Here is a 15342-nt window from a genome sequence, read left to right as displayed (position 1 = left end):
TTTGTTAGTTCTCTGATGCCTTCAGACACATTTAAAAAAATTTTGTCCTTGTCCAGCTTTTCTGTTTATTCTCCATGTGAAGTTTGGTCCAAATTGCATAGTCTGCTGTTAAGGAAGGCAGAGTGCATTTCCAAACATTTAAACAGATAATCTCTCCTTCACATGAGTTACTTTTGCGTTTATAGTTAAAATGTCACTTATCCTGAAGGGTCAGATGAGATATGTTTATTATTTTGAAAATATCTTCCAAATAGAGATCTGTTGACAGCCACTTGTCAGAAGAATTCAGCAAATCTGGAACGTTTATTATTTTTAAAAGAAAAATGCATACCTCATTATTAAATTGGCAGCTCTTAAGGACTTTGTTACAAGATAACCAGCGTAATTGTGCTTGGAAGATTTTCAGTTCATCTCATTTCATTATAAAGCATTGATAGTAAAGCATCTCTTATTTAAGCTAATGTGATCTGTAAATTCATATTATGGGCATGTAAACAAACTGCATTTCACTACAGCACTGGAAAAGCAAATGAACAAATGGGCATGCTGCTGTCAACTCTGATGTGGAGAATGTCTACTCATCCACTGAAAAGTTGACAGACTTAGTAAGGATGCCATTGTCAAACATGTATTAAATGTCTTTGAAGCTGATTTCCTTCCTTGCTTCCTTCCTCCTTTTCTTCCTTCCTCTCTCTCTCTCTCTCTCTCTCTCTCATCCTTCTCATAAACTGCAAAATGTAGTTCTAACATATGTGTTCTTAAATCCCAGGGGATTATCTCAACCACCCTATGTACTGTTCCAGTCCGTCCTTAATCCTTTATGGGATTATTCCATACAGCAGAGTAATTTTTTAAAAATAAAGATCAGTGACTGTCTTCCTCTAAAAGATCATAAGGCTTCATATTGCACTTAGAATAAGAGCCAGAATTCTTCCTTGGACATTTTATTTGATTATTACAATGTAAACTGAATGTAAGCTCCTTAAGAGACAAGGACCCGTCTCTTTTCCCAGTAGGTTATTAGCACCTGGAATAATACCTCACAAAAAGGTGTCATGAGTAAATGTTTGATGAATAAATATAAGAAAGGAAAAAGGAATTAAATACCCAGAGTTTCATAGTTATTGTACAAAAAATTAAGACCTTACTAAAGGCTAATCTCTGATTTGTCCTTTTAGATTAACTCTGCACAGAATTGTCACTTAATATCATTTTGTGAATGTTTTCATTGGAAGCCCTAAGGCTTTTCAGCTGTCATTCCTACAAACTGCAGCATTATTGATGTATTAATATTTTTACCTGTCCCTTCAGTATATCTTTGCTATGACTAATAATATGAGTATGCATATTGTGACCCAAGTTACAGAAACCTAACCACTGAGAATTTGGGTTTGACATGTGGGATGTTTATTGTTTCACATAGTCTTTTTACACAAGCATTCACCAGGAGGATTGAACTTGGCTACCTCAGTGATACTGGTACTAAAAGAAGGTACCTATTCCTAACTCCTACTAGTTTCTCTGTCAGACGACTGTTGTTATTTCAGAAATTGACATGGAATACTTCATTTTCAGGTTAAAAGTTGGTAGTACATTTTTGCTACTGTTGTAGATACTTTTTGAGAGATTTTTGAAAACAAATGCTCGATACGTTTCCGAAATTTGAGATTTCACCTTTTTCAGGAAGCTCATAAGATGGTGAGAGAAGCAAATGTTAAGCAGGCAACAGCAGAAAAGCAGCTAAAGGAAGCACAAGGAAAAGTAAGTTTTTGCTGCTTTCATAGTAAAAAAGTACAAAGAAATCAGTGATTACTGTTTTAAGGATACTTTAACATCGATTGGCTTTTGTTCCTATTGTAAACTAGTGTTTATTTTAGAAGATTTGGAAACTGCAGGAAACTATAAAGTAGGGAATAACCGCTACACAGATGGGGTTAATAGTGAACAGTTGGGGTTCACTGATATTAGAACCAAAGGATTTAAAGTCTTGTGAATCACATGTATTCTCAAAAGGACTAGACAATCACATTTTAAAGTTAATATTTTTCTTAATTCACTGAAAAAAACCCCACCAAACTTATTTTATTATTTTAGGAATGAACCGCAACTAATCATAAACTATTCTATTTGGAGATTTTCAAAATTCACATGAAGTTTGTGTTAGACATTTTGATAATTTGAAAAATTTCCTTTAACATTGTGAATAGCAGCTGAATCTGAACTGTAAGAAACATGAAAAAACTTGGTTTTACTTTCTTTTTGTTAGTCCACAACAAATACCAATTAAACTTATATTCATCTTTGAAAGGAAAGTGTTTTGATCAAATTGCTGACATTCAGCTGAATCTGTCATAAAACTTAGTGTATGGGACTATGTTGATTTCTTTTCAAGATTGATGTACTTCAAGCTGAAGTAGCCGCATTGAAGACACTCGTGTTGTCCAGTTCTCCAACATCACCCACACAAGAGCCTCTGCCAGGTGGAAAGACACCTTTTAAAAGGGGGCATACAAGAAATAAAAGTACAAGCAGCGCTATGAGCGGCAGTCATCAGGACCTCAGTGTGATACAGCCAATTGTAAAAGACTGCAAAGAGGTAACGCGTCAAGGACTGTCCCCTCTGACTCTCTTGATACTTAGTAATTCTCATCACTGACGTGTCAGTTATGATTTTTGCCAGCAAAACTTGTAGTACAGAATATGCAATATTAAGATGGGGGAGGCTTTATCTAGAGCTGGCTGCTTTCAGGGAATCTCCAGTTCCATTCTCTACTTGGCTGACCTTGGAGTACCTGCTAGAAACTTGGTAAGTTTCTTCATCTTGCTATTTCATTTAGGGAGCAAACTGTCTTGTGTTATGTAAAGGAGAGTGGGTGGCTTTAATGATCTGGCTGGTCAGAATTTGTTGGTAGGATGCTCTAACAAAATATGAATGTAAGAAATGTGTGAAAATAAGGTGATTTTCTTGAACAGAACATTGTTTTTACTTAAATTCTAGGAGAGGTAGAGTTTTGTATTCTTTCACTGAGTCTTAGAGTTAATTCAGATAATTAAGCAACAAAAAATAGAACTAAGCCATCCCTCCCCCCACTTTTTTAGAGCTCTGTTTTACATTGTTTTATTCAGGTTCATCATTAATCTTTAAGAAGTTGTATTTGCTCATTTGGTTAAGTTTTTGCATGGAAGCCAGGAGTTTATTAAATTGAATAACCAGGGTTGTTACTTACTTTAATTGAATTGCATTTGTTTACTTATTAATAAAAAGGATGCTAGTGAGAGAGAAGGTCAATATGTGGCCAGATCTGAATGTGACAGAATCTAAAATCCATGTTCGTGAAATACTTAAGAAACTTTTTTAAGTTATAACCTTAATTTCTTTGAATTTAATTAACATTTTTAATTGCTTGGTACAACTTGCATTTTTGCTGCAATTTCTCAGTGTGTGTGATTATATACCTTGTTTTCCATTGTTTACACTAACGAAATTTAAATGTTTTCTCATGGAACGTTTTAAAGTTCTTAGTTTATGAACTCTTAAAATGTGAATAGGTAACATACAACTTTTTGGTGTGTAGATATATTCGGTATTCTAATGTTTTGTGAAAACTTATCAAAAAGGTTTTTTTTTTAATGTTTACTTATTTATTTTTAAGAGAGAATGAACAAATGAGAGCACATGAGTAGGGGAGGGACAGAGAGAGAAGGAAACAGAGAATCCCAAGTGGGCTTGGAGCTAACGTAGGGCTCGAACTTACTAACTCACTAAAGGTGAAATCATGACCTGAGCCGAAATCAAGACACTTAACTGACTGAGCCACTCAGGCGCCCCTCAAAAAGTTTTATTGGACAAAGGAAACACACAAAGTTGACCTGTGTAAGCCTTAGAAGAAGGTAAAACAGTTGGAGAGAAAGTGAAACATGCCCACGTTTCTGTAAAAAAAAGTGACAGGTAGTCACGATATTTGCAGCGTATCTGCTGAAAGCACTTAAAAGCACACGTGCGTGCGTGTACGCACACACATTATGCAAGACTTTGCAGTCAAGTCACTTAGACACGAATCTGAACTTGTACTGGTTTTTTGATCTGTAACCTTAGGCAAGTTACTTTTTTCTCTAAGCCCTAGTTTCCTTCTCTAAAACAGTGAAGAGCAGAATGTCTGTCTCGCACAGCTGTGAGGATTAAGTGTTTAGGAAGTGCTTACCGTAGTTCCTCGCACAGGGTCAGCTCTTAATAGTTTAAGTTACTGCCTTTAAACTAGAATCTTTCCTTAGAATACCACTTAACCTGCTTTGGGGTTTATGTCCATTAAAGGGTAGACTTTACAAAGAAAATGAATTTGGAAATGTAAGTATTGTTATATACCTTAAAAGAAAGTCTGTGGGGAAGCTTGGATTTCAGACTCAGCCTTTCATTACTTCCATGGAAACCACCTGCACATGTGATTAAGCTGTCCTAGAGGCCAGAGCTGTAGTCAGTGTGTCGTTTGTGGCGTGTCCAGTGCTTCTGGACAGGAGTGGCTTAGAGCTGGATGAGGGGCACTACCTTGAGTGGGCAGCCGGGGGCAGGTGTGGCTCTGTATGTGACAGGTGGTATTGAGCTGAGTAGAGGGCATCTGGAGGGAAGAATACTTGGGGAACAGTTTATTAAAGAGAGGAGGGGGAACGAAGGACAACTGAAGAGTGAATCGGGAGGCAGGTGCCAGCCTGGATTATTGTTGATAATTCAGACAGTAGTCATTGATGTTGCTGTGGCAAAATACGCCTTAATAAATGTTACGTTTTACGATAGTCAATTTAGGAGGGTACATATATGCTGCTTTTAAACCTGCTGCTTATACAAGAAACATTTTCAAAATTCTTTTGAAAGTGCCTTCAGGTGATAGCAGAACAGTTAGTGTCCCCTTTGACCCAAACTAGGTTTCACAACTTAGTCTCCATTTAGTCAAACACTTTATTTAATTAACTTCGCTCCAGATTACTTTTGGATTATTTTCAGAAAAGACTTCTCATTTGTTTTATATTCAGAGCAGTGTGCACATTGTCTTAAGAGGAACTCCAGCACTTTTGAGGGGTGGGGTGGAGATAATGGTAGCATCATTGGACACCATAGTGGGTCCGTTGAAAAGGGCTCATTTGGATTTGAGAGCTTGAATTTTTTAAAGAAAGTTGGTACCATGTATTACAACTAATCAAGAATGGTTCAGTTCATTATTTTAAATGAGTAGGATTTCTTTTTCAGTAATGTTTAAATTAGGTTTTAGTTTTATAAAGTGATTTTATGTTTTGTACCTTTAAAAAGATTATTTTATGGGTTTTTTTTGTTTTTTGTTTTTTTTTGGTTTGTCAGGCTGACTTATCTCTGTATAATGAATTCAGATCTTGGAAGGATGATCCCACAATGGATAGATCGTGTCCTTTCTTAGACAAAATTTATCAGGAAGATATCTTTCCATGTTTAACATTCTCAAAAAGTGAGGTAATTTTTTTTTATTTTAATAGGAATGCATTAGAGTGGTTCCTGTACCTTTTGCTAAATCATGCTGTATGTTTTCTATTATGTAAATAAATTATTCGAACATGTTGTGATTTACCATTTTCTTTATTCCATATTAAGATCATGATAATTTCTTGGCATTCAGTTGCTGAACATCTTTGCTTATTTGAGTAGAGGATCATTCATAGAGTGAAGTGTTAGTTACACTGGAGTGAAGTATTAAATGTGCACTGGGGGTAGGGCTTAGTTCTTGATTCTTACTTAGCCCAACACTCAGGGTAAGGGAAGTTCTCTATACTCTGAGGTGTTTATTAGGTTTGTGTATATATGATAAAAAAAAAATCATAGTTTGTTCATCTTTAAAATGGAAAAAAATGCCTTCCTTGCCTATGTCACAGGGTTGTTAAGAGGTTAAAATGAAGCAAATTAAGTACATACAAAAACTTTTTTAAAATGTAGGGTACTATACCAATGTCAGGTCACAGTTTTAATTTGTACATATGGAAGGTTTGTGTATAAATATCCTGTCAATCAGTGTCTAAGAAATGTAATCCTAAGAGTCTTATGTTAAGTCTTCAGAGGATTTAATTATAACCTTACTTGTCAGGAGAAGTTAAAATGAACAGTAAAACACTTTTGATATGTAGATATGTTACTCACTGTGTCTCTGTGTCTGTTTCTAGGTAGGCCATTCCGTATTAGTAATCTTGCCAGACTGAAGCAATGTGCTGGTTTCAGCTGTTGTTGATCAGTTGCTACCATCTCCATCTGGGCATTTAATATTTGATAATTCAGCTAGTTCTTTTGTGCACATAAGTACAAGTTCAGAAAATACATAGCTGTAATTAGTATATATTGCTGTGTTATGAATGACTAGTATTCAAAAATATGCATAAATTTAGCAAAATGAGGCATTAGGGTATTCATCTTGAAGTGGTGTTAATAGTGGATGCTAATTGTGGGTAAGAGATGGACAGAGATTGGAATTAATGCTTTCAGTTCTCTTCCAGATAATGAGGTAAGTTACTTAGCTATGACTGAATTGCCTGCCTTTCATAATAATATTTGAGTTGTAAAAATACTCAAACCAAGATTGTATAGTTTCTTTCTTTTTCATTGGCTAAGACTAAGCTTACAGTAGAGCTTGGGGAAAGAATAATTTTAAAGATTAGTTTATTATAGAATACAATTTTAATATTTTTATGTCAGCATAGCTTCTGATACTTTCTGTTTTTTTAAAGTTGGCTTCAGCCGTTCTGGAGGCTGTGGAAAACAATACTCTAAGCATTGAACCAGTGGGATTACAACCTATTCGATTTGTGAAAGCTTCTGCAGTCGAATGTGGAGGACCAAAGTATGTTTTTAGAACTGTGTCTTGTAGAAAACACTGAGTTTTAAAAATGTTACATTTGCAAATATTTCGTTTTCCTACTTTTAAATGGTTAAATTTCTTGTTAGTTTTCTATTTTGTGCAGCTAAAGACAAATCCTCAGTGCAAGCTGTAGCATTTCAAATGTAGCATCAAAGGGAGAGCCCTTTTAATTCAAAAGTATACATATATGTTAGCTTAGGTGTTAGAAACATTTTTTTAAACCATCTGTTGTGACTCATTAACTGATCATAAAATCAGTTTAGTGGGTCATAAGCAGAATATTTGTCTGTTATACATATACAAATAGCTGTGTGTAGTAGGTTTTGGTGTAGAATATTTCTTCCTAACGTTGCCATTAAAAATAGTTTGGAAAGACAGTGAATTAGCCCAGGTCTTATCAAGCATGAAAGCAGGACACCAGAAAGACTTGAATAGTCCTCCCGTTTCATGCTATCGTGTAAAGGATTCTCACTTTGGTAAATAATCGGTTCTGTCTTACATGAGAGCTACTTGGCAATTATATACCTTCAGAGGTAAGACTCCCACATTTCATAGTGGAGCAGGCTTTTTTCTGTCCAGTCCTAGGAGGAGGAAAGACTGAAACCAGTGGTACCTAGAACCTTTGGCATAGATGTTTGCAAAGTGACTTGGAAAGATTTGGAGGAAGCTGCTTACTTGGTGGTTCAGAACGATGTATATATGTGACTGGAAAGCCTGAGAAAGCTCCTAGAAAGCAGTAATTGACTCCTGTCTGAGTCATTTTGAAGGCAGAGGAGGAAAGGGCTTTTTGAGATTAACCAGTAGGTCTGTGTTAAAGCCTGCTGTAGGAGTTGTGTGCTTCTTCTCATTTCCTGTTGTGCATATTGCCGTTCTTAAATTTTTTTTAATGTTTATTTATTTTTGAGAGAGAGGGAGAGGGCGGGAGAGAGAGAGGGAGGGGCAGAGAGAGAAGGAGACACAGAATCTGAAGGAGGCTCTAGGCTCTGAGCTGTCAGCACAGAGCCCGATGCAGGACTTGAACTCACGAGCCGTGAGATCATGACCTGAGCCGAAGTCAGACACTTAACCAACCGAGCCACCCAGGTGCCGCTGCACATTGCCATTTTTAACAGGATCACACAATGTTAGTATTCAGATAGTTGTTTGTGGGGAGTGCCTAGTCAAGTATTTGCTCTGCGAGCCACACATCCACCTAGCATTGTGTCCTGTTTTATGCTCCCATGTGCTGGTAGCACAGCGGCCTCTGAATCTCTAAATTTACATTTCTAAATTCTACTCTTTCAACAAACACCCAAGTGTTTTTATCTTGATCAATTATAACAGTTTTTGTGCTTTGGAGGTCTATGTGTACCTTATTTTAAATGTAACATATAGCAGTTTTTATTACAGAATTTAAATTTCTACTTGCGTTATATAGAACACATATTATACATGTGCAAATATCATATGATGACAAATGAGCATATCAGAGCGAATTGATGTAGTGTTTTGGTAAAATAATTATAGATGTCAGGTTTAGGGAACACTTTACGTAGTTTAGGGATATTGTGCTTGTGGCAGTGGGGTTAGATGTCAGGTGTTTGGGAGTGCATGTCGTGTGACAAAACTTAAGGAAGATACTCTCTTCTGTGAAGTGTGCAGTATGGCCCCAGCCAGGGCTCTCCTGGACTAGGTAGTGAAGGTAATCACTAAGTAAATGGCACATGCTGTAGGAACGTTGAGAAAGCCAAGACCAGTCTTGTGATGGTGATGAGGGGCTGTTACTGGAGGCGGGGAGATTTGATCTGGGTTTTCGAAGCATGGGTAGAATTTGAGCAAAGAAAAGTACATGTGATTGGAGGCCTGGAAAAATCAGAGAATGGTGAGTGTGTAGATGGGAAAGATGTGACAAATCTGAAGAGCATTTTGGAGGGAAGAGATTCAGGTGGGGGCTGGGAAAAGAAGAGCTAGAGATGCGCCAGGTTTCCATATAGACATGTTGACCTCCCCAAGTGAAAATGGCAGGTGTGGGTTTGAAATCTGGGGACTAGAGCTGTTCAGACATACCAAGGTTCTGTAGCAGCCTGACAAAATGCACTTGGAGGCCAGAAGACTTGGCATTGGATCCTACCTCAAATGAAAATGTATTGGCTGTGACAGTTCACAGGTGGCTTTATAAACGAGATAAGAAACACTGTCATTATTTCAAAAGTTGATACTTGAAACCACTTTAGCAAAGCACTTTCAAAATCAAACAAAGTACTTGACAAACAGGTGTATGTCTGTTTCTGGAAGAGTAGTGTATCAATTGACTTTTATCAGTTCAATGCAACTTTTCCTTCTTGTGTAAATTACCCCTTTGGCGGTTCCAAGGACTCTTGACACTTGTGCCTGAAATTTCTTGATCTTTTATCCTTCCCAAGCTAGTAATTAGTATTTTTAATTTCTTTTTAGAGATCATTAAAGGAAATTTCTTTTTTTTTAGTAAAAAAAATTTTTTTAATGTTTATTTTTGAGAGAGGCAGGACAGAGTGTGAACAGGGGAGGGACAGAGAGAGAGGGAGACACAATCTGAAGCAGCTCCAGGCTCCGAGCTGTCAGCACAGAGCCCAGTGTGGGGCTCGAACCCACAAACCATGAGATCATGACCTGAACTGAAGTCGGACAGTTTAACTGACTAAGCCTCCTAGGCACCCCTTGGAATTTTCTAAGAAAGGAGCAATGAGGCAAACTTTCTCTGAAAAGATGAGAATTCTTTTGTGGGTGGAATGGCCATCTCCAAAATTATCCTATTTTAAGTACACATTCTCCATTTGTTTTCTTAATATGGAGGTGCATTTGTATCATATTTCTTACAAGTATAGCTGAAATTTAATGTTCGTGTAACGTAGTTTTCTTTATTATATAATTTATAATGTCATTTAAAATGTTGGCCACTTTATCTTAGTTACAACTATATTCATTTTGCCTTGAGAGGGAGTGGTAGTTGTGTTCGTTCAGCCATGGTCCTTGCTTCGGAGGGTACCAGCTGGGCTGCTGTAAGTCTGCTCTGGCAGACAAGCCAACATCATTGTATTGAGCTGTACAGTGACCAGGGGCTCATCACTTAGCCAGCAATTATTGAATGTCTGCTGTATGCCAGGCACATGCTTGGTGCCTGGCATTTAAAGATAAATAAGATACAGCCCCCATCCTTGAGAGACTTACAGCCTCATTGCAACCGGAAAGCCTTCATACCAAATCTTAAGAGTCCATGGTATGCAAACAGAAAGGATGGTATGTCTGAATATAGTACACTTTGTATAATTATTGAGGGTCAATATTTTTGTAAGGTGGCCTATTCCTCTGTATTTCTCAGGCCTGGAGCCACATTAAATGCACATACTTCAACCAGACCCACCGAAAAGTACCACATCTAGAAACTTATCCTGCAAGCTGTTTTAGTAACATGTTTTGAGACTTGAACACTCATCATCAGGTTTTTTTGAAACTGAGGAAGTAGTTGAAGTCCTGATGGGAAACTCAGAACTGCCCTGTGGCTGGTTACTCATTTGTAAATTTGCTTCAGGATAGGACATATATTTGAAACATTTAGTTTCTGTTTGAAAACCATGGTGAATGTTCTGTTGTTGAACTTGTTAGAATGTAGGCCCCAAGGGGGCAGGGTCTTTGTCATTTTCATCATGATAGCCCAGCATCTAGAACAGTGCCTGATACATAGTAGGTCTGAAATATTTGTTGTCTTAGCAAATGTAAAACTTGTACAGAAGGTAGGAGCAAAATGTTTTTAATTAAAAAAACAACAAACTAAAATTTGTCATTATTTTACAGAAAATGTGCTCTAACTGGCCAGAGTAAGTCCTGTAAACACAGAATTAAATTAGGGGACTCAAGCAACTATTACTATATTTCTCCCTTTTGCAGATACAGGGTAAGTAACTTAACCATGAATTTTAATAAAGCTCGCTTTGATATGACATTTGACTAATGACTTTTTTTTCCTTTTGGCCTAGATCACCTCTGTATGTAACTTTTTTACATACATTCGATATATTCAGCAGGGGCTTGTGAAACAGCAGGATGGTGAGTGTTCTTAATTGGTTATAAAATGTTTACATAAGACTTCAGCAAAAAGTATAGAACGTAGTAGTAATGCTCAAGTTTTATTATTGGTGCATTTATATTGAAGCTCTTACAGTTCTAATGTGTGGAGAATTTGGGAACTGATGTCTCTTAAAATGATTCAATCATTGTATTTGCCTCATTTTACTCCAATTTTGAGTTTTAAGCAGGATCAGTTATAACTCTTAAGAGATATATGATAAACCAGATGGTAAATGTGAGGGGACTAGTAATTAGCTCATTGAATTTACTCCTAAGAAATAAAAATATTCATTTTTATTATTCAATTCAATAATAAATTCATTTTTATTATTCAAGCTCTAGACATGGTCAGATTTATTTTAATTGGTAGAAACCATGAGGATCTAACAATAATTTTTTTGTATATTTCCTACTTTTATGTATGAATTAATAAAGCAGTCATGAAGATAGTTCTGAATGGGATAAAGATTACTGTATTCTGAATCAGCAGAAACATGTAGATGATATATTCAGGAGAGCCAACATTATGCAAGTGTTTTAATACTTTTAATACAGTCTTTCATGATTACTGATGATTCTGTAGCCAAATGTCTTAAATGCCAGGCATAAAAATGAATAAGGCCCAACTGCTCTAAAGCAGTGTTTCTTGAGTACATGTGATTATTTTAAAACAAATAGCAAATACTAAGCTAGGGATGAGTCCGTACCCATTTTGTATTTGATGTTAGGGGAATTTCCTACTCATATTTTTTTTAGGCACTGAAAATACTTTTATATTTAAAAACTGGAAGAAACGTATTATCTTTCGGTCATGTAAACCAGTGACTCTTAATTCTGTGGAAAAGTTAGTTATGCTGATAAAAACTTAGTTTAGTATTTCTAAAGCTCTGGTATGTTGAGAAGAGACATATTGATTAAGATCCCATATAATTAGATTTTAATGCCTAAAAGAATGAGGGTGAAACCTCTCATTAATGTTTAATTTCAACCTGAGCAGCAAAGTCTTTAAACTGTACAGTACTTTTTATGACTTTTCATAAAATTGAAATATTTTTGAATACCTGTTGGTAGATCATAGGATTTAAGCCACAGAACAGATGATTTATGTTAAGTTAAATTGTCAAGCGTGTTTTTTTCTCGTTAAAATAAAAAAAAAAAAGGTTTTCTGGGGAAGATGAAAGATAATTTCCTTTATGAAAATAGTAAGAAATTGTCATGGGTGGTAGTGGGGGTGATGGTGATAGGAGTGGTCTCTTCTCTGGTTTCTGTTACTTTTCCACTTCATAGTACTTGGTACACATCATATACTGTGCGAGTTTATAGCAAATAACTATCATTAATTTTAAAATCTGTTAATTGTCTGTGCCTTTTGCCAAAAAAGATTTAGGGCAGCTAAATCTAAAGCAGGGTTTCTGAGGCTTGGTACTATGAATATTTTGAGCTGAATAGTTCTTTGTTGTGGGGGCTATATTGTGCATTGTAGGATGTTTAACACCATCGCTGAGCCTTACTCAGTAGAAGCCAGTAATGAAAAATGTATCCAGACATTGTCAGATGTACCCTTTAGGACAAAATCTCCCCTAGCTGAGAACCACTGATCTAAATCAATCCAATCGGATGATGTGTCTGTCAGAGGGAGACCTTTTGTCTGAAATACAAAGCCACTTTTTTCAAGTTACAGAAGTGGCTTGCCAAAGTAGAGATAATTGAAATTTACAGATCAACCTTTGCATTTATTTTTATTTCTAATTTGAGCCATATACAAAACCTTTCTTATTATTACAAAGACTGTTACTGAGTTTTCTGGACTATCTTTTGTTTTCCTTTTTCTCCTGTTTTACTCTCTGTTGGTGTTAATAAACAGTGGAATGGCCAAGATGTAGCAAACTAGAGCAAGAAGATCCATGAGTTAGAATAATTGAGGACTGAGTGTAATTACTTATGAAGGTGCTAGGATTGCCATTTATTCAGGACCCTGAAAGTGTCTGCCTTCTGTTGGGCTAACGTGGTCATCGATGTATCTAACAAACAGTTGTGATAAAAGTGGGATGCTCACAAATAACACGAAAAAGTTTCTGTTGAAATAGCAATAAAATGTTGAGGCATTTGGTACGTCATTCAGAAATGCCCAATTGGCATTGCAGCTAATGTTAAATTCTCAGTGAAACAGTTAAAAAATAATGAGGATGGTAATTTATGATTTATGTGTCTCCTTTTCTATTTGTATAGTTGATCAGATGTTTTGGGAAGTTATGCAGTTGAGAAAAGAGATGTCATTGGCAAAGCTGGGATATTTCAAAGAGGAACTCTGATGCTCTCTGCCTGGGACCATGCATGAACCTCCCTGAATACCTGGAAAATGGCTGAATATTTTTATGGTTACTTGATATTTATTACCAAGGAGTGGGCCCAAGACTTTTTCCCTCTTTTGCAGATTACACTAAGAAGTACTGTGATTTCTTTTAAATTGACCTATGCTGTGTTTGCTTACTCTTTAGTTGAACACACTATAGAGAATTACAGGTGTACTAGTGATTGTAATTTATAGTTGCCCAAAAAACAAAAATAAAAGCTAAATAAATAAGTACATAAATGTTAGATTGAATATGTTTTTGCTTTCTCTTCTAGCTCTGACATGGTATGTAGGGTAAGCTGAATGTATTGAATTGTAGCTTTCAAACTGCACAGCAGCCTGTGACAAGAAGAAGGCTGAGTGGACAGGATCATCTCTATACCCCCACAAGAATGACTCTATTTTTGTCTGTTTTGTATATTGAGCCTCAAAGAAGGATTTTATTTAAAGAAAGAAAGAAAAAAAAACCACTTCACTATATCCATCTAGAGAAAGCTACTGTTAGTATTTCTGAAGAATAGCTTTTTGGCTTTCAGATGTTTTCTCCCTGCATATGCATATTTCTGAAACAAAAAGACTTCCTTTTTTTTAATGTTTTTTTTAAATGTGTATTTATTTATTTTGGGAGAGAGGGAGAGAATCCCAAGCAGACTCCGTGCTGTCAGCACAGAGCCCGATGTAGGGCTTTAACTCACAAACTGTGAATTCCTGACCTGAGCGGAAATCAGGAGTCACATGCTTAACTGAATGAGCCACCCAGGTGCCCCTAGACTTACCTTTAAAAAAAAATTTTTTTTTAACATTTATTTATTTTTTGATAGAGACAGAGCGTGATTGGGGGAGGGGCAGAGAGAGAGGGAGACAGAGAATCTGAAGCAAGCTCCAGGCTTTGAACTGACAGCACAGAGCCGGACGCGGAGCTTGAACTCATGGACCATGAGATCATGACCTGAGTTGAAGTCAGACACTTAACTGAGGCACCCAGGTGCCCCCTCTAGACTTACTTTTTTTTTTTTTTTTTAATGTTTATTCACCTTTGAGAGACAGAGAGAGACAGAGCATGAGCTGGGAAGGGGCAGATAGAGAGGGAGACACAGAATCCGAAGCAGGCTCCAGGCTCTGAGCTGTCAGCACAGAGCCCGATGCAGGGCTTGAACTCACGAACTGTAAGATCGTGACCTGAGCTGAAGTCGGATGCTCAACTGACTGAGCGACCCAGGCACCCCCTAGACTTACTTTTTTAACTTAAATATTTTTTCTGCACCTCTTAATTACTACATGGTTTGACTATAGGATGTTCATATAACTTGTTTGCAAATTAGGTTTTAAATTATTTTTGCATCATAATGCTGTGATCAGTATCTTTATGCATACTTCTTTGCACATTGTTGGGTTGTTTCCTTCATGTAGATGCTTAGATGTAAAATTGTTGGGCCAAGGTGTATGTATATTTTAAAATATTTGATCTGCTTTGCCACATTGCCCTCTACAGCAGTTGATTGTATTTTTACAAATACGATCTGAAGATGACCTTGTTTTCAATCCTGTCTTCAAAGACTTGGTCAACCTTACCTATGGAAGATTCAGTCACCAAAATGGATGGGACTCTACAGACAAAAGGATATTTGAGTATGGAATGGTATGGACTGGTAGAAACCATCACTACCCTGCCCAGTTCAAGAATCTGAAATTGAGCATGAAAAGATCTTTGAAACTAGAATTTTCTGTCCTGATAAATAGTTACTCAAATGTGAAGGCATAATAAACATGTTCTCAGACTTTCAAAACTTCAGAAAATTTTTCACACAAAGATGCAAGTTAAAAGCACTTAAAAAAAGAAAAAAAAAAAAACTTTTGGAAAAAGTACCTAAGGATGAAGATAAACAAATCCAAGGGATGCTACAAGAGATTTGGGTGATAAAAAGAGATACTTATGAGGTTTGTTGATGACTTTAAAAGAATAAAAAGGCTAAAGAAAATAAAGTATATGCACAACAATGTAGAATTAAAATTCTTTACAGCATCAATATAGTGGGAGTG

At 36.4% G+C, this 15342-nt stretch overlaps 1 protein-coding gene across 6 annotated transcripts in view; it reads left to right on the top strand.

Moving 5' to 3' along the window:
• Positions 1-13547, top strand: part of RAB3IP (RAB3A interacting protein) — a 146015-nt gene extending 132468 nt beyond the window's left edge. For all 6 annotated transcript variants that reach the window (XM_019455076.2, XM_019455077.2, XM_019455079.2 and 3 more), the window contains 7 exons: positions 1684-1761; positions 2393-2596; positions 5348-5476; positions 6736-6848; positions 10677-10776; positions 10859-10928; positions 13179-13547. In XM_019455076.2, the coding sequence (XP_019310621.1) occupies positions 1684-1761; positions 2393-2596; positions 5348-5476; positions 6736-6848; positions 10677-10776; positions 10859-10928; positions 13179-13261 (777 nt within the window). In that variant the 3' untranslated portion in view covers positions 13262-13547. The remainder of the gene's footprint in view (positions 1-1683; positions 1762-2392; positions 2597-5347; positions 5477-6735; positions 6849-10676; positions 10777-10858; positions 10929-13178) is intronic.
• The last annotated feature ends 1795 nt before the right edge of the window (positions 13548-15342 follow it).

This window comes from Panthera pardus, unplaced genomic scaffold (assembly GCF_024362965.1).
Source record: "Panthera pardus isolate Hobbes unplaced genomic scaffold, ASM2436296v1 HiC_scaffold_6, whole genome shotgun sequence".
Lineage (NCBI taxonomy): Eukaryota > Metazoa > Chordata > Mammalia > Carnivora > Felidae > Panthera > Panthera pardus.
The sequence above is the reverse complement of the archived record's forward strand: the minus strand, read 5'-3'. Positions and strand labels throughout refer to the sequence as shown.